Consider the following 20,500-nt stretch of genomic DNA (forward strand, 5'->3'; position numbering starts at 1 on the left):
CAAAGCGTTAAATTCTATTGGAATTATGAAAATAGCTAAGCCTACTAATTGAGTTGTTAAACAACAAATTTGATATTTATGAAACAATAAGTTTTTTTCAACTACTTTGAGTTTTATTAGAATTATAAAATTTAGATTTGAAAATGTTTACTCATAAAATAAAAAGGTCATTTTAAAAGTATTTTGTAGTTTCTATCTTGAATTATTTATATTTCACTTTTATACAATATATCCTTACTATTGCTTTTTATTGATCAAATTTTTTAGGAGATCTTAATGGACTATTAAATCTTGATGCATGCCTCGGAGAGAAGTGATATAGCTTTAAACCATAATCTTTGAATCTATTCAGTGCATATTCATCTACTTCAGAAATCACTCTTTTAAATTCATGTTTTGGTACTGTTAATAATGCAACACTACCTTCAGCTATTATAGTACAAGTTCTCTCGTTGTAGTTGTTAATTATAGCCCACTCACCAAAGTATCTACCACTACCCAATTTATAACTATTTGAGGCTTCTTCATCTTCAAATGGAACCCCTTCAACATGCACAGTGCCTTTAGCAACTATATAGAATTTGAGACTATTTTTATCACAAGGACCAATATCTAAAATATGTTCACCTTCATTAAAAATCTGTACTTTGAGACTTTTTGCCAATTTATCTAGTACGAAACTTGGCCAATCACGTATATTGGGAGTTCTCAACAGTAGTGCAGATATATTACGTATTTTCTCTATTCTATTAGATATAACTAAATTTAATTTTTCTAAATAAGATCTTGATAAGATATAAACTGTTGAGGTAGTTTTTGCAACGACAGAAACACTACTTGGTTGATTTGTTGAATAATATTCTGTCCATCCATATTGTGCAACCTCTCGTATACTTCCAACTTCCGAATCATATCCAAAAAAGCTTGTCTGGATTATAGTAAGTTCTCCACTAATTAAGAACAGATTAGGAGATTGTGGATTACCTTGAGTTATAATTTTGTCATCTCTGTCAAATTCCTTCTTTTCCATTTGAGCGACTAGCCAATGTCTTTGCCCAATATGTAGAACATTAAATGGCTCTGTAACTCCTAAGAAATCAACTAATATAGAACTATTTTTATCTTCAATAACTTTATTTTCATCAAATTTCATGTCTTCATACTTAGAAGTAAACTTTTCCTCATCGATTTTCATGTTATTTAAATCTACAATCTTCGGTATAATATTATCTCTTCCAAAATAATCCTGTGCCATGTTTAACAAACCATAATTACTTTCTGCATCTTCAGCTTCTTTTCTTGTAATTTCTCCAGCAACTAATTTCACAAGAGTAGTTAATGAAACTAACTTATTATGAAGAACATCTAATTGTTTTGTATATATGTCACTCGCTTCATCTCTAGTAAAACCAGCCCTAGCTGCAACTACAATGAAGGTATCTAAGGTAATACTACTACCAGGAGTTATGCCTGCCATTTCAGTAAAACAGTTATATACACCTTTGTCAATTTCAACAAGACGACGGTTCATATCTCTTAAACTCAAATTTTGCACTTCTTCAAAATTCCTATAAAATGTTCCAATATATAGTTGATCTTTGAGAGGATAACAAAGCCTTTGATAAATTTCTCGTATATATTTAAAAGTAGCATTAATTTGAAGGTACTCTGAAACATATTCTGCAAATGCATCAATATCAATCCAGTAACCAATAAACATTTTACAATAATTAGGCCATTTCCTACACATATCATTGCTTGGCTGGATATTAGTATCAAATAAATTCAGTACCCAATTATATTTAAGTAAAGGCTTCTTTACATGGTGTTTATAAATATACTTGAATGTATCAGCTAAACTTGAATGCCTTCTTAATATTCTAGATTGAATATCAGCATGTAAATATTCTAATTCCTTATTCTCATCCTCTTCTTTTACTACAATATTCTCTTTTGTATCTTTATCTTTATTATCCATATCACTAGTTTTCTTATTATCTTGATTATTGTTAGGTTGGTCCGTACTTTTACTCTCTCCTTTTAAGTTTTCTGGGGAGTTAGTTTCAGCTTGTGTATTATCCTCCACTTTAGAAGAATTTGATATATACTTATTAATATCAGATAAAGATGGAAATTTAGGAATGTTTTGTATAGGTATTGGTCTTTTGTCTTGATACTTCTTTTCTAAAGCAAGCATCTTCTTTTTAATATCATCATCTAGTATAGACAAAGCCTTATTGCTTTCTACAGTTGCTATCACAACAAAATCTGAATCTGATGCACAATAAGCACTGTATGGATAAGGTTCTTTATTGATTAGATACATATCACCAATTGTAGATCCTGCTTCTAATGACCTATAATGAGATGGATTTAAAGATAAGTCTTTGTCAACATATAAGTTAACTTTCCCATCAAATACTAAGATGAGAGCTTTTGGCATATCTCCTTGCTTAAATATTCGTGTCTTGCAAGGATACTTTGTAAAGATAGTATGATGAAATAGTTCCTTCTTTTTAGCATCTGACATCGTACCGAATACGCGATCTTCATTTATATAGTCTTCTAGTTCACCAAAACTTTCAGATAATACAGATAATTTAGGTTTAAACTTATCAAACCAAATATTTGGCATTAATTTCCAAAGTACAGTCTCTGAGTTGGTCCTCAAAGTTTCATTACTAGTTAGTTTTTCAAACATTCTAATCCCAATAACCTCACCCTCTCCAAATGATTTTAATATATTTTCTCCACCATACCATAAAGCTTCTACTGAATTTACTCCTCCACTTATAATTACAGATAAAGAATAATCTAAATCACCACTTCTATATACATATGCACCTTCAGGCAACTGTTCTCTCATAAAGTAATTTTCTATTAAAGATAATAATTCGTATTTCCCTATTTTCTGGAAATAATCAATATTGTTAATAAGAATTTTAGATACAAGTTTTAATTCCTTATTTTTTATATTTGGATCAATAGGTATCTTACGATCTGGACTGATACGCCACAGAGCCCATTGTGAATTTCTTGTTACTTCGTCTTTCTTTACCTCTTCAGGAGTTATATGACCTTCAATACATTGGATTGCATCTTGAACTTCCACTGTATCACTACTTTCATCTACCATACTATTAAATAGGTCATTTATGACTTTCACTGAAAAACCAGATTCCTTGCAAACAGAAATAAATTCATCAATCTTAATAGTAGATTTGTTATACAAACATTTAGCTATAAATGCATTCTCGACAGATCCATATATTTCAGACAAATATTTGCCAATTTCTACTGGTTCGAAATCTTCCTTAGTATCTAACTCTAATATATATCTATACATAGAACCAATTGTTATCTCTTTATCAGGGTATGCCACTTTTTTGTAGAATATCTTGCTTTCAGTAAATGGTAAGTAAATATTTAAACTTTCCATAAAATAACCAAAAATTGTTATATTTACATTTGGTTTTATCTCTTTGCCTCCGCATATTTTGAGGTAAGCAGCTGCAACTGTAGTATACTTATCTAGAACTCGCTTTCTGAATCTTTCATCTAAAGGAAGAATTTCATCTGTTGGGTCAAGCCCTAAAGGAATAGCTTCTCTTCGAAGAATTTCCTGAGTTTTATATTGTTCCACTCTTGGATTTAAACTTTCAGATGTGCGAATAGTAGAGCTTCCACCATTCACTTTTGCAGGCTCTAGAGGTTCTACACGAGCTGTATCAGGAAGTATTGAAGATTTCTTTTGAACTGTGAGATCTTTATTATTTGATACTGAAGTGTCACTCTTGACAATTTCAAAGCTAGCTTTGGTAATTATTTCATTTCCTAAATCTTTTCTATTATCTATATTCCTCGTTGTTTGTTCTCCTTCTACCTCCCCCTTTTTTTCTATAGGATCAGTTCCCTTTTTAAAATTCTGCTTTTCCTTATTATTTTCCTCATCAGATTCATTGTCAGAAGATCCTTTGGAATAATTTTCTGAATCAGAAACTGACTGTTCAACAGTATTTCTATCTTTAATCTGCTCTTGAGTTTCTGTAGAGTTATTTACCTCAAAACTTGTTTTATTATAGGTTCTATCATCATCAACTTCCTTTTCCAACTTTTTTTCTGCTTCTGAATTGCTTAATAAACTTCTTGCAGATGATCTTTCATTTTTATTCTCTTTATTATTATTATTATTATTATTATTATTATTATCATATTTATCTTTTTTTGTATCATCTTCCTTTGGTGGTGAATAGTCATTTTGGTAAGACTTTCCTATTCTACCAGCAAAGCCTGAGGTACTATTACCCAATTCACTGTCAGATTGATCACTGGAGCTTGTATCAGATATTTTGCTTATTTCAGAAGATGAATAATCTTCATCATATTTTTTATTTTTTTCAGAAGCAGAATCTTGATCTTTTTCAGATACTTGCTCTGAATCTTGTGACTGTAAACCAGATTCTAATTCCTTACTACTAACTGAGGGATTAACACTTTCACTATCAGAAAATTCAGCTTTATCAACTTTAAGAAGTGTTTCGGGTGGTAATGATAATGCATTAATAATTTTTTTAATAGCAACACTAATTAAGCATCTTGAATTATTACTGTCAAAGTAATTCTTCCAAATATTATTTGCCAGTTCAGGTTTTATTCCTAAGTTATTTACAGCAAACTCTACAAAGCTATCCACTTTAATAAACTCTCCATTAGATGGAAGAGCACTCAATGCAAGATTGATATCGCCATCATAAATATCAAATAAAGTGTTGGCAAAGTCTTCAATTGTCCAACTTTCATTATTATTTAATGGGTTCAAATTACGATATAGAGAAACCACTGTAAGGACATTTTTTGGTTTACATATTTCTTTATATAAATTCTCATGATCAAGATCATTTCCAGGAATTTTATTTAACTCCACAAATGCCAAAAATCTTTTTTTAGACACTTCTTTTTTACTATCTGGTCTCATAGCTTTAAAAGCTGCAGCTAAAGATTTAAAATTCTTTAGTATATGGTGACTAAATAGGGTCACATAATGTGAAAATTTGACACTTATTAGATCTGGTACATGTTCTTCTTTCGGAGCTTTTCCTAGTTTCTTCTGAGTTTCAATTGGTAGATTTCTAGGTTTATTAAGTATTTTAGATTGGTGAATATCGATGGTATCTTTATCTACTGTGTCAACAAATGAAATTGTTGATTTAATTATTGATAGTAGAGGTTTTTTTGTAGAATTTTGCTGGGATGGTGTTAGAGCAACAGAAGGTAGTGAAGATTTGGGAGTTTTCACTGATTCCATAGCTAATTTGATCTGTTTTCCAACATAATCTGTAGCTTTAGATTCTAAAGTTTTAATCTGGTTAGTTAGAGTTTCAATTTTCTTTTCTAATTCACTCTGTTTGTCAACAACAATATTTTCTAGATGTTCCTGTATTTGCTGAGTTACAAGATCTGCTATTAAGTTTGAGTTAACTATATTTTTCGTATGTTCAACATGATGTTTCCTACTAGATAATTTAATATTTGGCATGACAAGTGGTGGTGCAAATAGCTTGGCTGAATTTTCAGCCTTACAAATATCATCATCACTTTCTCCCTCACGTGAGCATTGATCTACTTGTTTATCTTGTATAGATTTTATTCTACTAATTGATTCATTCAGTAAATTTTTTCTTAGTTGAATATCTGGAGATAGAGAATTTAGTAATTCTCTTTTACGCCATGAATAGTACTGAGGTGGAAGATCTGTCATAGAATCACCTGGAATCATACCACTTGTTATCCACTGATCCTCTACTCTTATTCTATTTGTACCGAATTTCTTATTGTTATTTGTTGCCTCATAAATATTATTAGATATACTATATCCTGCATATGGATTTATTCCTGACTTTAAAACTCTGCTTCTCAAAAATTGTTGAGTTCTCCTTTCAATATCCTGTTTTGCATCAATATCCATGGGATTTAGGATGCAATTACTTCTGTCTTCAACTTTATTAGTGTCAATAGATGCATCATTTTGATCTTCTTCTTTAGAATGTTTCATTATTATGCCAGATGAGAGTCTTTTTTCCCTAATTTCTTTCATCTTCTCAAACATATGTCCACTAACAACTTGATCTTCTAACCAGCCACTTAACCTCTCAATACGACCTCTGTAAGCATTATATCTTATTCCTGAAATAAACAGAATATAAAGTTGAGAAAAAAACAAACTTTAAATGTAGAGCTTACCATGCTCAAAATTTAGTGAAATAGGTGATCCAATATTTACTTCAAAAGCTGAATTTTTATTCCTTACTATTTGAGTCTGCTCAGTAAAAAAGTGGAAAGATTAATACAGAAAAGGATATAAATAAAAGTTACACCAGTTACTATTAAAGCAAATACAACGGCAGTAGTAGATTCGAAATTATCTAGCGAAGGACTCAAAAGCTTAAAAGACTTATATAATCACTAAATCAGGTACTTCAAAGAAAACTTAATACCAGTCTTAGTCCCTTAATTATCCCTGATTAAATCATATTCAAAGTTTGAAATTAGCCAACAAATTAAAATAATCTACTATATTATATTTACTTTCTACTCCAATAGTTCAGGAGTTTCCATTATGTGGAGCAGAAAGTTTCACATGAGTGTGAGATTTGCTTCCTGATCTCTTATTTGAGTCAGTAACCCTCATTATCCCAGGATTTTCATTATCTTTCTTTTTAGATAATGATTTTATACCATTATCGTTTGCTGTTATTTCATCCCCATCTACATTGAAATTTTCAATTACATTAGCTTTCGTCATTTCCACAGTTCCCCCTTCTTTAATATTATCTCTATGTTTATTATTACTTATAGTTTCATCTTTTATTGAGGATTTACTCTTATATAACTGAAGATCTTTATTCATAGTCCCAGAAGTAGCCATTTGCTCTTGTATTGCTCGTTGCATTGCACCATCCTGGTATATAGAAGTATGATTACGTACCCTCAAAGAAGCAACTTCATTCTCAAGTTCAATTATTCTCTTATTACAGGTCTCTAGACGCTTTGCATCTGCTTCTATCCTTTGTTTTGCTAGTCTTAAAAGTCTCAGACTTTCTCTATCCGATTTCTTTATCCCTATATTCAAAGTATCATCTGCTACATTAGAATTCCCATTATTACGAGTTCCTTTAAGCGCTTCTCCTATAATAATTACATACACAAAACATTCAGACTATTATACTGGTATATAGGTTTAAATACATGCACCTACCACATGATCGGAAAAATCCACATCCATTTGAATTACGAATTGCTGCTCCAAGTTCATATAAATACTGACGAAGCTATAATAATTGGAATATTAAAGAGTGTACTAAGATTAATTTTAAGGAGTATAAAGGAGTAGGCTATCTAAATCGGGAATATAAAGCCTATCTAGGTTTTTTATATATAAGATATATTTGAAACTAGACTTACCTCACTAACAATAGTGTGCATGTTACTTTGCCAAGATCTTGAAAGCTGTGATTCAAATGCAAGTCGACGTTCTAGTTGTTGATTTACATCCAATGCAAAGCCCAACTTCCTATGTAAGGTCAAAATTTGGTTTTTTTCATCTGTTCCTTCTAATGGTCTATTAAATCTTTCAGCTAAAATATGATCAACTTTAATTATTGCTTCTATTTCTGCCAGTCTATCAGTAAGTGACATATTTTGGACAGCTAATTCATCCCTTTCTGCCATCAAAGATGACATTCTATGCTCCCAGATATGCTTCTCATATGATTCCAATTTATATGTCACTGCTTCAAATAGTTCATTAAGAATATATTCACACTGACAAAGAGTCTGATTACTATTTTGAATATTTTTGAGTGAGGATGGCTCCACAAGCTTTGTATTATAGTATTCTTTTGGTAAAATACTTGGATCATTATTTTGCAATGCAATCTTACATCTATTATTATCTCTTATAAGACGTTCCATCTCTCTCTTTAAAAGTATATTTTCACTTGAGAGTTTGTCAAAAGCCTCTGATATTTCTGCAGTGGTTGCATTTTCAGATAGTTTAATACCACTTCTACTAGAGCTAACTACTCTATCTAGCTTAGCTACAAGAGCTGCATTGTCATTCTTCAAAATACTATTTTCGCGTCTCAAAGCTGTTGTACTATTCTGTAGATGATTAATGTAATCCCTATATTCAGGATCAACTTTATTTATAGTGGATGGATCTGTAAATTGACTATTTGTTGTCAACTCTGCATTACCAGTGGACGATATCATGCTTTAAATATACGTTAAGTAAATAAACACATGTAGATATTCCAATTCACATTCAGCTTTCTTTTATGTTCTTTAATTTATTCAAGACAAGTAGAACTTGAAGCTGTTTTACACACAATATTGTAAAGTATATGTCGTTTATGGTTATATATTATGTGGCGCTAAATGATCTGGTACTAAGCACGTGATATAAAGGGGAAAGAACTAGTGGAAGTGTAGAATTTTTGTGAAATCCAATTGCGAAACAAATACCCTATAAGCTAATGAAACGCCAAAAAACGAGCTCAGATGAAGATGGATCTTCTCTTAAGCAGAGGTAGGCTTTTTGAATAATGCACCAAACTCTTGGGATATGCTTACTAGAACAAGTAAAACTTTTAACTCAAAATTTTCAAATTTTTTTTTATATAGAGCATATTCAGAATCGCATTCAATTGAAGATATACTAGTAGAGTTTGAGGATAGTAAGTTTTAAGTAATATTTCAAAATTGTAAACTAAATTTTTATGTGTTACTTTAGTTGACCATAGGCTTATGAACCTAGATAGAGAATGTGCAAAGGAACAAATGAAGATCCAAAGAAAATTTGATGAAAAGAAGAGACCAACTTTAGAAGAGAGAAAGAAAGTTATTGAAAAAATTCCGAGGTTTTGGTATGATACTCTTTGTAGGCATCCACTTATAGCTGAGCACATACATTCGGAAGATTTAGATATACTTAAGCATCTAAAGCATATTGAATTAGATGATAACCTTGATGATGAAGGTTCTTATTGTATATCACTAATTTTTGATGAAAGAGTCTCAGATATTATGGAACCCTTAGTACTAAAGAAACATATTATATACAAGGATGATGAAGAAAAAGTTCAAGAAGTTACTACTATTAAATGGAAATCAGTATCTCCAAAAACCCTTATAACCGAGAAAATAAATAAAATGGAGGGTGATATAGATAAGGAAAAACTCAATTTCTCTATTTTTGATTTTTTTGATAAGGACTTTAACCATAATGTCGATATAGGTGATATTATTCGTAGAGATATCTTCCATGCCCCTCTATTGTACTACTGTGACAATGAGCAGGCTGAGGAGGAATAGATTAATTGTAGTGTATTAGAAGTAGATCTTGGAAACTTTTTAGTATCGTAAAATATTTTAAATAAGTCTTCAATATTTGACACCATATAATGTTTGGCGGTTATGTGGGTTTTAACTATAATAGGGTAAAGTGATTTGAGTGTTAGCCTCATTTATATCAATGATTCATACACAGAAAATACAGCTGAGTGATGATATATTGAGAAAATTTAGGGCTTGTAGAGTATTCAAAGATGCAATTTGCCCTATAGTTAATATAGATTGGAGTGAGGATGGAGATTCCTTGCTAGTATGCGAAGATGATACTTTAAGAGTTTATACAATTTCAACAGGAGATATATCAAGAATTCATCACTCGACGTAAAAATATAATGGATGTTATTCGTTTTGCTCATAATAATAAACAATGTCTTGTCGCTTCTAATAAGGGTGAAAATGAATCTGCTATTAGATTATGGGATATTCAAGAAAATCGTTATGTTCGTGCTGTAAAATTAAATTCAGCGTAAGTTATAATAATAATTTATTACATATTTATATGAAACTCTCAAATTTTATGTCTATAATTGGTTATTTAATATATTTAGGGTTTGTCGAGGGACTGGCTTAATAATTCATCCAAATCGTGATCTTGTCCTTATATCATGTACAGATGGCAAAGTATTAATATTTAATTTCAAGTTAGATACACCATTAGCTATCCAGCAAACTAAACATAAGGCTCCTTCTTGTGCTTTTGATCCAGATGGACGTGTTCTTGTTGTTTCTACAGAAGACCAGAAATTAACACTTTTTGATTGCAAAGCCTATACAACTTTTGATACTTTCGATTTATCTAAACATATAGAGTCACATCAATACATTGAACATGTATCTTTTAGTGTTGATGGACGATTATTATTAGTCAAAACGAATACTGGTAGACTTCTATCATTTGGTTCATTCAGAGGTGAATTTTATAAAGAATACAAGCTTTCAGATAAGAGTAGTTGTAAGTTGTCCAATTTTCTTTTCCTCATTTTAATTAACTGATATTTATATTCTTTACATAGCTTTGTTAAAATCTGCTTCTATTCCAACATTTTCAAGTGACTCTCAATATATATTTTATGGATTAACTGATGCCTCTGTTGCTGTATGGTCAGCTAACACAGGAGAGCATATAACGAATTTTGTAGGTCATGTGGGACAACCTAGATGTTTAGCATTTAATCCAAAAAAGGCTCTATTTGCTTCGGGTAAGTTTTTTTTAACTTTAAAAGTACCTTTTAATGCTCATACCTTTAGCTCCATTTTATTAGCCTGTGTCAATCTAATTTGGTGGCAACCAAAGCTTGATATTAACTAATTAGGTATTTTATATATTTATTTATATACTAGATATAAAACTTTAAGAGCGGATATATTGCATTATTTAAATGTAAGTGCAATTTCTTTTTTAGTTCTTATTATTATTGTTATACATGGGATTATATCATTTATTGCATGCGGAGTTGTGATGTAATCGATATCATCATGGGCGCTAATACAAAATAAAAAAAAAAAAAATTCAGTAAATAGAAGTACATAGGGTAATCTAAATATATTTTATTAATAACTTTGCCTTTGGTAACTTAAAAATAAGAACTAATATTTTTTTCGTATCTTGTAGAAGGAGATGTAATATAACTTTAGTTCTATAGTCTAATTTAAGATGATATATTTGGTAATAAATAATTGAAGAATTAGATAATAATTGGATTGGTAACTTAACAGAAGTAATCCTGAAATTACCTGATATTTTCATAAGATTTTGGAGATATTTTAACTTTATTGTAATATAATTTACTTTTAGAGCTTTCATTTTAACATTGTGGGGAGCGGGCTAATATTTTTTTGGAAATACCCTAAATATAATTTTATTTTTTATTTTTATTTATTGATGGCTAATACTAGTGAATTAGATTCTAATTTGTGTTTTTTATGCTCTATAGCGTTGAGAGTGAGCTTGTCTGGCCCAGTTGCAGGTTTGAGTTTTTTTAATAATAGAAGTGGGACATTCTCTGTATGTGAAATATCTGATAATGATCAATTTTCTGAAATAGAATCTTTACTAGTAAGAAATAAACCAAATATGTTAGTTTATAGTATTCAGAATGATCAATTAGGTCTCAGAACATTTAAAAATATTATTGAGATGCAGAATAGCACTACTGAAGAGATAAGGAGTAAGACATGTACAATGGATTCTATTATAGATATTTTAAGCCCCTTATTAAGAAGATCACATAGAAGCTATAGAAAAGAACTCGAAAGTGACATAATTAGGGAATCTTTATACAATTTGATAAATTATTTTAGATTAAATCAGAGCTCTGAGAATGATGGTAAATGTGAAATAAAGTTTTTGTTGGTTGATGGATATATGAGAATGGATAGTGCTTGTATTCACTCTTTAAAAATTTTTCCTGTTAAAGGAGAAAGTTCAAGGGTATCTACTAGCCTATATGGATTACTTAACAAAACTAGAACAGCTATTGGAAGCAGGAAACTAGAAAGTTGGCTTAGACAACCACTGACTGACTTAGAAATAATTTCTAAACGTCAGGATATAGTGGAATTTTTTAGTGAAAATGATATATTACGACAAAAGATATATGGTGTATATTTAAGGAAAGTATGTGATTTAGATAAGATTTCAAGTAAATTTAGAAGAGTTGCTTCAATAAACTTTGAAGATATAAAATCTTTAAAACAATCCTATAGAAACTCGGAAAATTTACTCTTAAAGTGCACATTGGAAGATGTGGTAAAAGTTTATGATTCTATTAGTCAGTCTACACTTATGTTTAAAGATATAACTGAATCTATTTCTGAGATGGGTGCATCAGAGACACTTTCCAAAAAGATCATTGATTCTATTTATTCATTAATTTTATTTCCATTGGAAGAGATATTATCAAAATTTAAGGGATATATTCAATTAGTAGAATGTACTGTTGACCTAGATGAAGCAAATAATGGTAATTACTTTGTGGTTTCTCATTTTACTCCAGAATTAGAAGCCTTATCCAAAGAGAAGGAGAGAATTAAGAAGAATATTGAATCTCATAGAAAGGAAATAGAAGATTTTTTATATGAAGAACGAGGCCAAGTGAATTTTGATAGTAATAGAGAAGCAGTTAGAGTATTAAATGAAGGTACTGATAATATGTTATGTTTCAGAGTTACTCGTAAAGATATAGAATTTTTTCAAGATAAGAGATTTAAAAAAGTTAGAATAAATAAAAATGACTATATTTTTAGAACCCAAGAACTCTGCAAACTTTCAGAAGAGCAAGATGAAGCTATTTCTCGCTATAATAAAGCTCAAACTTTAGTATTAACGAAGACAATATCAGTTGCTTCTACATATTGGTCTTTAATAGAAAAATTGTCGAATATATTGGGTACAATTGATGTTCTACTAAGTTTCACCTTGACTTCTCTTTGTGCTCCAAAACGCTTTGTAAGACCTAAGATAACAGATGGAAATTGTAATAATAAAGAAGAACCACACAAGTGTGGTTGTAGATTGATATGCAAGAATCTTAGGCATCCTTTAGTAGAAGCACAAGGGAATTTAGGGACTACTTTTGTAGCTAATAATGTAGATATGCATAGGCATGGGAATCTATTGACTGTTATAACAGGTCCAAATATGGGGGGGAAATCTACCTATATACGTCAAATTGCTATTTGTACATTATTAAGCCAGATAGGATGCTTTGTACCTGCAGAAGAGGCTCAGTTACCTATAATGCATCAACTTATGTGCAGAATAGGAGCATCTGATGCTCAATTATTAGGAATCTCTACATTCTTTGCTGAAATGATTGAAGCTGCAGCTATACTTCGAAGTGCAACTCCACAGACACTTGTTATAGTTGATGAATTGGGCCGTGGAACATCAACTTACGATGGATTTGGTTTGGCATGGTCAATTGCATCTTGCTTAGTTAAAGAAAAACAGAGCTATACTTTATTTGCAACTCACTTTCATGAACTGAGCATCTTAGAATTTGCTATGGAAAATGTAACTAATTTAAAAGTAACAGCAGCCACAAAGAAGAGAGCTTTAGAGAAGAACGAAAATATTTTGACTTTCTTTTATAAAGTGGAGAAAGGTTCAGCTGATGAATCTTTGGGTGTAGATGTTGCGGAACTCTCTGGATTACCAGAAGTGACAATTAAAAGAGCCAGACAGAAGGCTTCTGAACTAGAAGATATAGAGCGTATTTATATGGACACATCAGCAACACGAGAAAAAAGAATTCGAACTCTTACGGACATATCTTCTAAGCTTTATTCAGGCCTAAGAAAAATTCTGGATAGCTTTATTATTTCAAGTACACCCATGGAATTTAAGGAAAATGTCTCGGGCTTATGGGAAAATCTACGTGATCTATCGAAAGGAACTGCAGGAATTTGTTCAGCTTAAAATTAATCTATAAGACCAGACTGAATAATAAATGTTATTATTTATTAGGTTTAGTAGTTAGTCTAGATAATCTAAACATTTTCTATAATACATTTCAAATTATTATAATATTGTATATCTTGTAAAGATATGTAGGTATTAGTGAGTACATCATCATATTTCAGAAATTAGGGGATACTAAGAGAAAACGAGTTAAGCTTAAATATTTACTTTTAATAATATATAAATAATTAATTTTTAGTGAAAGAAAGAAAAAAGAAAGTCAAATTAATTAAATTCATTAGTCCGAATTAGAAAGATGTTCAAAAAAGACTTAATTTCTAGAAAAAAAGTATTGGAGGTATTAAAAAGATTCACAAAATTTCTTATATGAAATAAGTACTGAAATATCTTATAATATTAATATTAGTTATAAAATTCTTATATTAAATTTAACCAATTATACCTCAATTTCTAAAATAGTGTCTCGCTTCTCCAATGTTTCATTTTGAATTTTTGAATTATCTTCAACAGTAAAGTTATCTTCAATTGCACAATAAGATACTTTACAACCAACTCCAATTGAAACTTTATTCCCAATAATGGAATTTTGAATAACACATTTGTTCCCAATAGTAACATTATCCATAATTATACAGTTAACAATTTTAACTCCATCTCCTACATTGACATAAGAGCCAATGTAGCTTCTTCTTATCTGTGTACTCTTTCCAATAGTACATTTGTCACCGAGATATACATCCTTCCCAGCAGGATTAACTTGAGTATGTGAGAGCCATGCAGGAAAAAATTGAGAAGATGTTCCAGATAAATTACATTCATGATAATTTAATAATGTATTTACACGAATACAAATATCATCAGAAGGTTGCATGCAGTATGAAACATTTGTACCAGATAGTTTAGGAGGCAAGTTAGCTTTTGTATATTTTTCATTATTAGGATGCATTGGTAAATTCATATCTATCTCATCTGCAAATGATACGCAGTCTAATTTTGATATACTCCAATATTCAGAACCTGGAATATGTTGCATTTTAATTAAAAATGGTACTAAATCCAATCTTATAGATTCTATACTATCATTTGGTAACTCTATTGTATTTATAAAGACCTCTTTATTAATTACTTTTTCAATATTAAAAATAGATTGTTTAAATAAGTAAACATGTAGATCCACGTAGCTTGAACTTACTGTAACATTCGTATGCCAAAATAATTGTAGCTTCGTTAATTCAGCTGCAATATTCTCTTCTTTAGCTGAGTAATAATCTTTCATACCTACTATTTGATGTTGCTCCTCATCCAGAGTAAAAATTGTCATATTTTTATCTCGTTGTATATCAACTGATATACCTCCTATACATCCTCCTTGTGTTTGAATGTTAGATGATTTTCCTGAACAAGAACTAGTCTTCGAGTTTACCTTGGATAGTAGTACAGTACATACTGCCTGTGTAATCCTGTGGCTTGTCACTACACTTAATAGATCTAGGGCCCCGATAACATCACATGGTATTACAAAAAAATCTGAATTACTTAGATATTTTTCTCCATATTGTACTAAAGTTGTCCAAGTTCCAAGAAGCCCTTCTGTGTCGTCTCCTTCAACCCCTATAACTTTAATGTCTGTACAGTATCCATCATATTCTACAGGTCCTTTACAACCAAACTCATGCTCAATATATGAGGAAATCATACTAGTATGTTTATCATTGCAAAAGACAAGGATATCACGAATCTTGTGCTTTCTGAGATTTGTCAAAGGATACCAAATCATAGGTTTATTGCAGACTGGTAATAAGGCTTTAGGAGTTGATGGAGTTAGTGGGCTCAATAATCTGCCAGTACCTCCTGCTAAAATAACAGCTTTAAATTCGCGTATCTGTACAAAACTTTCATTTGTGTATGACATTATCTTATTTCAACGGAATCTAAGATTCAAAATTATTAACTTTTTAATAGACCGCCAGGTTGTGGCACTGTTGCAATGTTTTGGCGGTATATTTTATAAAGTACATGAGTTTCTTATTGTGGGGACTATAGTATTCCTAATGAGTATAATAAATATAATATTAGGAGAAATCAATGGAAATTTTAAGAAAATTATATTGACAATTATTATAGTATTCAATAAATCTTATATATAAACTTTACTTAAGGGAGGCAAAATTAATTTGTACTTTTAATGAAGAGCCGACACCCTTTAGATATAAAACCTGGTAACAAGAACTTATTAAATGCATCAATTCTTGATGAAGTAAGCTAAAAATATTTTTATATTTCCTCTGATTCATTATTAATTGTGATTGATTTTAGATTCATTCCCTTTATCATGGCCTTAAAGATGAATATACATGCCAAGACGACAGCACAAGCGATGATGATGATACAATCGGACTCTATTCAATAAGTAAAGTTCTGCATACTCCAGTGTCATTAAATAGGCGCAAGGCAACTGTAATGGTAGTTGGGAATATCTCTGCAGGCAAGAGTACATTGTTAAATTGGTTACTACAGGAACCAGCGCAAAAAACAGGAATGGCTATTGAAACTTGTGGAATAACTTGTATAGTAAATGGTCGGCAAATAAATGAAATTGGTGGTGAAACTGCGTTGATGATGTTTCCTGAGCTCCGTAACTTGGTTTATTCTTATCCAAGTCTATTATACAACTTAAATGTCAAGATGTGTCCCTCATTTCTAAATAGACTTCACTCTTTAAATTTCATAGATACTCCGGGGCTAGCTGATGGTGATATGTTGTATTCATTTGATATTGTGCAGATTTTAAAGGAATTAGCTATCAGTATTTGCGATTTAATCTTTGTATGTATAGATCCAACAGGTCAAACACTTAGTAAAAGACTTTTGGACTTGGTAGCACATTTGGTAAATAATGCTAACAATAAAACAGTATTTCTATTAACTAAAATAGATGAAATTCCTACAGAAGCAGATCGTATAAAATTAATGTGTCAAATAACTCAGAATCTAAGCTCTAAAGTTGCCATTAAACAAGGATTTGATTTGATTCCAATATATATTCCAGGGGCTAAAGATGGTTCTTATTTATCTTCCCTTAGGTTATCTGATGAAGAGAATAATATAGAAAATATTGCAAATAATACTAAAGTCAATAAATCTACAAGGCTTCAATTTGATAAAAATACTTTTATTCCTCCATTAAATCGTATTCGGGAAGTAGGTGATGCTATAGATAAGATTGTTGATCGTAAAGTTCAAGATAACTTGGTAGCATTGTTCAATGACTGTCAACAATTATTCAACAAGAGTAGATCTTTGATAAAGAAGCAATCTCAAATTGATAGAAACAAGAAATATTATATAAAACAACGCAAAATATATTCAAGTATAAATTATATAGTAACCTTCATTATGATTATTTTGACTATGTATCAGGGGGTTATGTACAGTGGTATACAATTTTTCTTTGGCGAAATATATTCAGTATATTGGGATCAGATATCAAATAAAACATATCAAAGAATGGGTTTTCTATCAGAAGGTATCTTAAATGCATGGCTAGTATTAATTGCTATTTTATTTATTGTATTTATACTCAACAAAAGTATTCAAAGAGAAGAGCATCTACAGTTCCCGAAGGATTCAAATATTCTAAGAAAATATCATGACAAGGTCAAATTAACTCTTAAAAGAGCACAAGAAATCCAAAGATTATACATTGACTACTGAATTAAATTTGAGCTTCCTTGAGACTAAATAGTAGTCTAATAAGCGCCTATTTATAGACACCTAAAAGTTTTTGGGCCATTAAGGTTGTGAAGATTATGTGAAGTACAGCATTGCCTTTTGAAGTTTTCCAAGGTTTATGTTTGTAAATAATTAGAAGCTAATTTCAATGAATTTGTATTGTATAATAGATGAGCAAATATGGGATATTAATTTTACTCTTTTATTTTTTAATTACTATCCATAAAGAGGTAATAGCTGGGGATCAAAAATTCACTTTTAGTGATCCACTAGAGTCAGATAGTAGTCTAGAAGTGACTCCAGTGATATATAATATTTATACTAACTTAGTGGAACTTATATTGAAGAAGATGTTCGCTGATGAATATGAATTTAGGATGGAAAATATAGATAATATAGAAAATCCACCATTATGTAGAAATAATGAACAGATGGTCAATAAGGGATGTAATATAATGTTATATAGCTGTTCTAAGCTTGCTAGTGAGAAATTTTCTTGTTACTTCTATTATTGGAGTTTCTGCGAATGCAATAGGCCTTGGATATGGTCATGGTTAAATTATGTAATACCCCCAATATATGATTGCTATCCATCAATAGCTACTGATGAAGATTTTACAGATTTATCTATGGAAGAAAAGGGAATCTTTAGTAAACTAAAGAATATTGATTTTGATACTGAAGAATTAGAAATTCCAGTAGGGGAATGCAGAGTTAGTGGACTGTTTGTTTTGTGGATCTTAATTGTAATAGTATTACTAAGCTACTTGGCATATCAGGTATATTCTTTTGGATTATATATTAAAATATTCATGAAATCTAAGAAAGAAGATTAACTTGATGTGATGAGGATAATTATTCTGCATCAATAGGTTACATATAAAACTATCTTATTGACTTGATTATGGATATGGATGAATTATATAGCTACTACTAAAGTTATTTTTGCTCAGAATTTTCTTCCTGAGTTAAATCTATTGGTTTGTCATCACTTAAAAAAATATATAGTATTGCTCCAATAATATTATGAATTGCATAGACAAGTAAGACGATCCTCCATCTTACTAAAGCTAAAGAATGTTCCTCCATATTTGTTTCTTCTACATCACCTTGAGATTTATGTAGGATGAATCCTGTAATTGAAACAGAAAGGAGTCCTGAAAATGTTCCGGATGTGTTTCCAATGGAATATACAAGGGCTGGTGCTGTTGGTGCAATATCAAACTGGTTAACAGTAACTCCTCCACAACTCATAGTATTAAATATAGACATCAATGAAACTATAGTTACTGAGTATATAGGTGATATCCATTCAAATTGGTTTAAGACAATGAGAGTAATCTGAAGAATTGCTGGAAATATCATACTACAAGATTGAAAAATCTTTCGAACTACTATTGGTCGACATTTTCTTTGAACAACTAACCAATCAGCTAAATATCCAAAAATAATAATGGAAATTGCTTGGATAATCCACGGTGGAGTTGTATAATAACCTAGTGTATGTGAAGAAACAAGGTTAACATCTGAATAGTATACTGGGAGCCAAGTTACAAATCCAAATTGTGTCCAACTATGACCATATTGAGCAAAGATAATTGCCCAGACACTTTTATATTTCAAAAAGTGAGATACTAGCTTAAAACTTCCTTTTCTTTGAGTTGTATTTAAAGATTTAGATGGGTCATCTAAATATTTAGGATCATTGGAAAAAGTTGCTAAAGAACTTATGACTTTTGGGGATATATCCTGATGTTCTCTAACTTGGTTATCTTGAATATTGACATTTTGTCCTAAGCTTGATTTATAAGAACTATCTATTTCTAATATTTCTACAGTTTTATATACCTCTTTTGGCTTCTTTATTCGTTCAAATTTATAAAATTCTACAAATTTTGGGGAAATTGTCCATTTCAAGTTCGCAACATCTAGAAAAAGCCATACTAAACACCAAAAAATACCAAGTGCTCCAAAGATATAAAATACACCCTTCCAACCAATGGAATTTAAGATGGGAGGTGTTGCAAAAGCTGCAACTCCAGCTCCTATATAGGAGCTAGCAATTATCATTCCTACAACAGTAGTTGAGTTTTGTGAAGGGATATATCTCCCAACTATTGAGTTTACTGCTGGGAATGCAACACCCTGACCAATTCCTAAGATAATTCTAGCCATTAGAAAACCAGCAAAGTTCAACCATTGACCAAGACAAGTAGCTATCATTGACAAGCTCCAAAAAAAGACTCCAAGTAGCAGAACACCTTTGCCTCCGAGTCTTATTGTATCGGAAAGGTAACCCCCAATAATTTGAGTCCAGATATATCCTGCATAAAAAAAACTAAGAATAAGCCCTTGCTCAGACTTTGAGAAGTTAAAATCAAGTCCAATAATTTTAATACATGATGGCATTACTGTTCTATCTGCATAACAAATAAAAATTGCGCACATCAACATCAGCACTAGACAACAATGAAAACTAAGAGTTACCCGATTATTTGGGTTATTGATTATTGCTAATTCCAATCTATCTGTATCTTCATGTGACTCTCCAAAAGTTGTTTTACAGGTTTTAACTTCAGCATTGGAACATCCAATTGATGCCACACTCAAGATGTCTATTACAGATGCATCTGCCTTTAGATTATAGGACATCCTATTTGCTAATTAACTAAAAATGAGGATTTGATGAATATTATAATGTACATCAATTCATTGAAATGATAAGCATTCACTAATCTACTCTAATAGTGGTAAATTAAGATAATTTTATATAATATACATCAAACAGCGCGTAATTAGATACTCGATAAATAGTTATCGGGATTTTAAACAATATTAAGATCTAAAAAGTTATTAGATCTAAATATAGAGTCTGATAGTATGAAATATCAATAATATCAAATACAAATATTGTAAGTTGTTTACCACTCATTA

General features: G+C 30.7%; 9 protein-coding genes across 9 annotated transcripts, besides 7 other annotated features; 5 read left to right on the forward strand and 4 right to left on the reverse strand.

Annotated features, from left to right (window-relative positions):
* Positions 1-247: 247 nt before the first annotated feature.
* CMU_005640 (cyclic nucleotide-binding domain-containing protein) lies at positions 248-6,106 on the reverse strand (the record flags this gene model as incomplete). The annotated part of the gene is made up of 1 exon (XM_002141954.1): positions 248-6,106. One exon carries the CDS (start codon positions 6,104-6,106, stop codon positions 248-250), a length of 5,859 nt encoding a protein of 1,952 aa, XP_002141990.1.
* Positions 4,176-4,212: a microsatellite.
* A 495-nt stretch (positions 6,107-6,601) lies between the features above and the next one.
* CMU_005650 (uncharacterized protein) lies at positions 6,602-8,271 on the reverse strand (the record flags this gene model as incomplete). The annotated part of the gene is made up of 3 exons (XM_002141955.1): positions 6,602-7,185; positions 7,256-7,328; positions 7,462-8,271. 3 exons carry the CDS (start codon positions 8,269-8,271, stop codon positions 6,602-6,604), a joined length of 1,467 nt encoding a protein of 488 aa, XP_002141991.1.
* A 263-nt stretch (positions 8,272-8,534) lies between these two features.
* Positions 8,535-9,372, forward strand: CMU_005660 (nucleosome assembly protein, putative; the record flags this gene model as incomplete). The annotated part of the gene is made up of 3 exons (XM_002141956.1): positions 8,535-8,587; positions 8,683-8,735; positions 8,792-9,372. The coding sequence occupies 3 exons, from the start codon at positions 8,535-8,537 to the stop codon at positions 9,370-9,372; spliced, it is 687 nt and encodes a 228-aa protein (XP_002141992.1).
* Positions 9,373-9,532: 160 nt separating this feature from the next.
* On the forward strand, positions 9,533-10,720 carry CMU_005670 (uncharacterized protein; the record flags this gene model as incomplete). Its single annotated transcript, XM_002141957.1, has 4 exons — positions 9,533-9,661; positions 9,705-9,877; positions 9,960-10,363; positions 10,425-10,720. The coding sequence occupies 4 exons, from the start codon at positions 9,533-9,535 to the stop codon at positions 10,718-10,720; spliced, it is 1,002 nt and encodes a 333-aa protein (XP_002141993.1).
* Positions 9,883-9,912: a sequence feature (AT_rich).
* Positions 10,721-10,725: 5 nt separating the features above from the next.
* Positions 10,726-10,748: a sequence feature (AT_rich).
* Positions 10,749-10,901: 153 nt separating this feature from the next.
* Positions 10,902-10,922: a sequence feature (AT_rich).
* A 337-nt stretch (positions 10,923-11,259) lies between these two features.
* Positions 11,260-11,292: a sequence feature (AT_rich).
* A 1-nt stretch (position 11,293) lies between these two features.
* CMU_005680 (MutS domain-containing III family protein) lies at positions 11,294-13,831 on the forward strand (the record flags this gene model as incomplete). The annotated part of the gene is made up of 1 exon (XM_002141958.1): positions 11,294-13,831. The coding sequence occupies one exon, from the start codon at positions 11,294-11,296 to the stop codon at positions 13,829-13,831; it is 2,538 nt and encodes an 845-aa protein (XP_002141994.1).
* A 198-nt stretch (positions 13,832-14,029) lies between these two features.
* Positions 14,030-14,071: a sequence feature (AT_rich).
* Positions 14,072-14,222: 151 nt separating this feature from the next.
* Positions 14,223-14,266: a sequence feature (AT_rich).
* A 4-nt stretch (positions 14,267-14,270) lies between these two features.
* On the reverse strand, positions 14,271-15,746 carry CMU_005690 (nucleotidyl transferase family protein; the record flags this gene model as incomplete). Its single annotated transcript, XM_002141959.1, has 1 exon — positions 14,271-15,746. The coding sequence occupies one exon, from the start codon at positions 15,744-15,746 to the stop codon at positions 14,271-14,273; it is 1,476 nt and encodes a 491-aa protein (XP_002141995.1).
* Positions 15,747-16,019: 273 nt separating this feature from the next.
* On the forward strand, positions 16,020-17,548 carry CMU_005700 (uncharacterized protein; the record flags this gene model as incomplete). Its single annotated transcript, XM_002141960.1, has 2 exons — positions 16,020-16,091; positions 16,151-17,548. The coding sequence occupies 2 exons, from the start codon at positions 16,020-16,022 to the stop codon at positions 17,546-17,548; spliced, it is 1,470 nt and encodes a 489-aa protein (XP_002141996.1).
* A 188-nt stretch (positions 17,549-17,736) lies between these two features.
* On the forward strand, positions 17,737-18,402 carry CMU_005710 (uncharacterized protein; the record flags this gene model as incomplete). Its single annotated transcript, XM_002141961.1, has 1 exon — positions 17,737-18,402. One exon carries the CDS (start codon positions 17,737-17,739, stop codon positions 18,400-18,402), a length of 666 nt encoding a protein of 221 aa, XP_002141997.1.
* A 103-nt stretch (positions 18,403-18,505) lies between these two features.
* On the reverse strand, positions 18,506-20,218 carry CMU_005720 (major facilitator superfamily transporter; the record flags this gene model as incomplete). Its single annotated transcript, XM_002141962.1, has 1 exon — positions 18,506-20,218. The coding sequence occupies one exon, from the start codon at positions 20,216-20,218 to the stop codon at positions 18,506-18,508; it is 1,713 nt and encodes a 570-aa protein (XP_002141998.1).
* Between the last annotated feature and the right edge of the window lie 282 nt (positions 20,219-20,500).

This window comes from Cryptosporidium muris, genomic scaffold (genome assembly GCF_000006515.1).
Source record: "Cryptosporidium muris RN66 scf_1106632354001 genomic scaffold, whole genome shotgun sequence".
Taxonomy (NCBI): Eukaryota; Apicomplexa; class Conoidasida; order Eucoccidiorida; family Cryptosporidiidae; genus Cryptosporidium; species Cryptosporidium muris.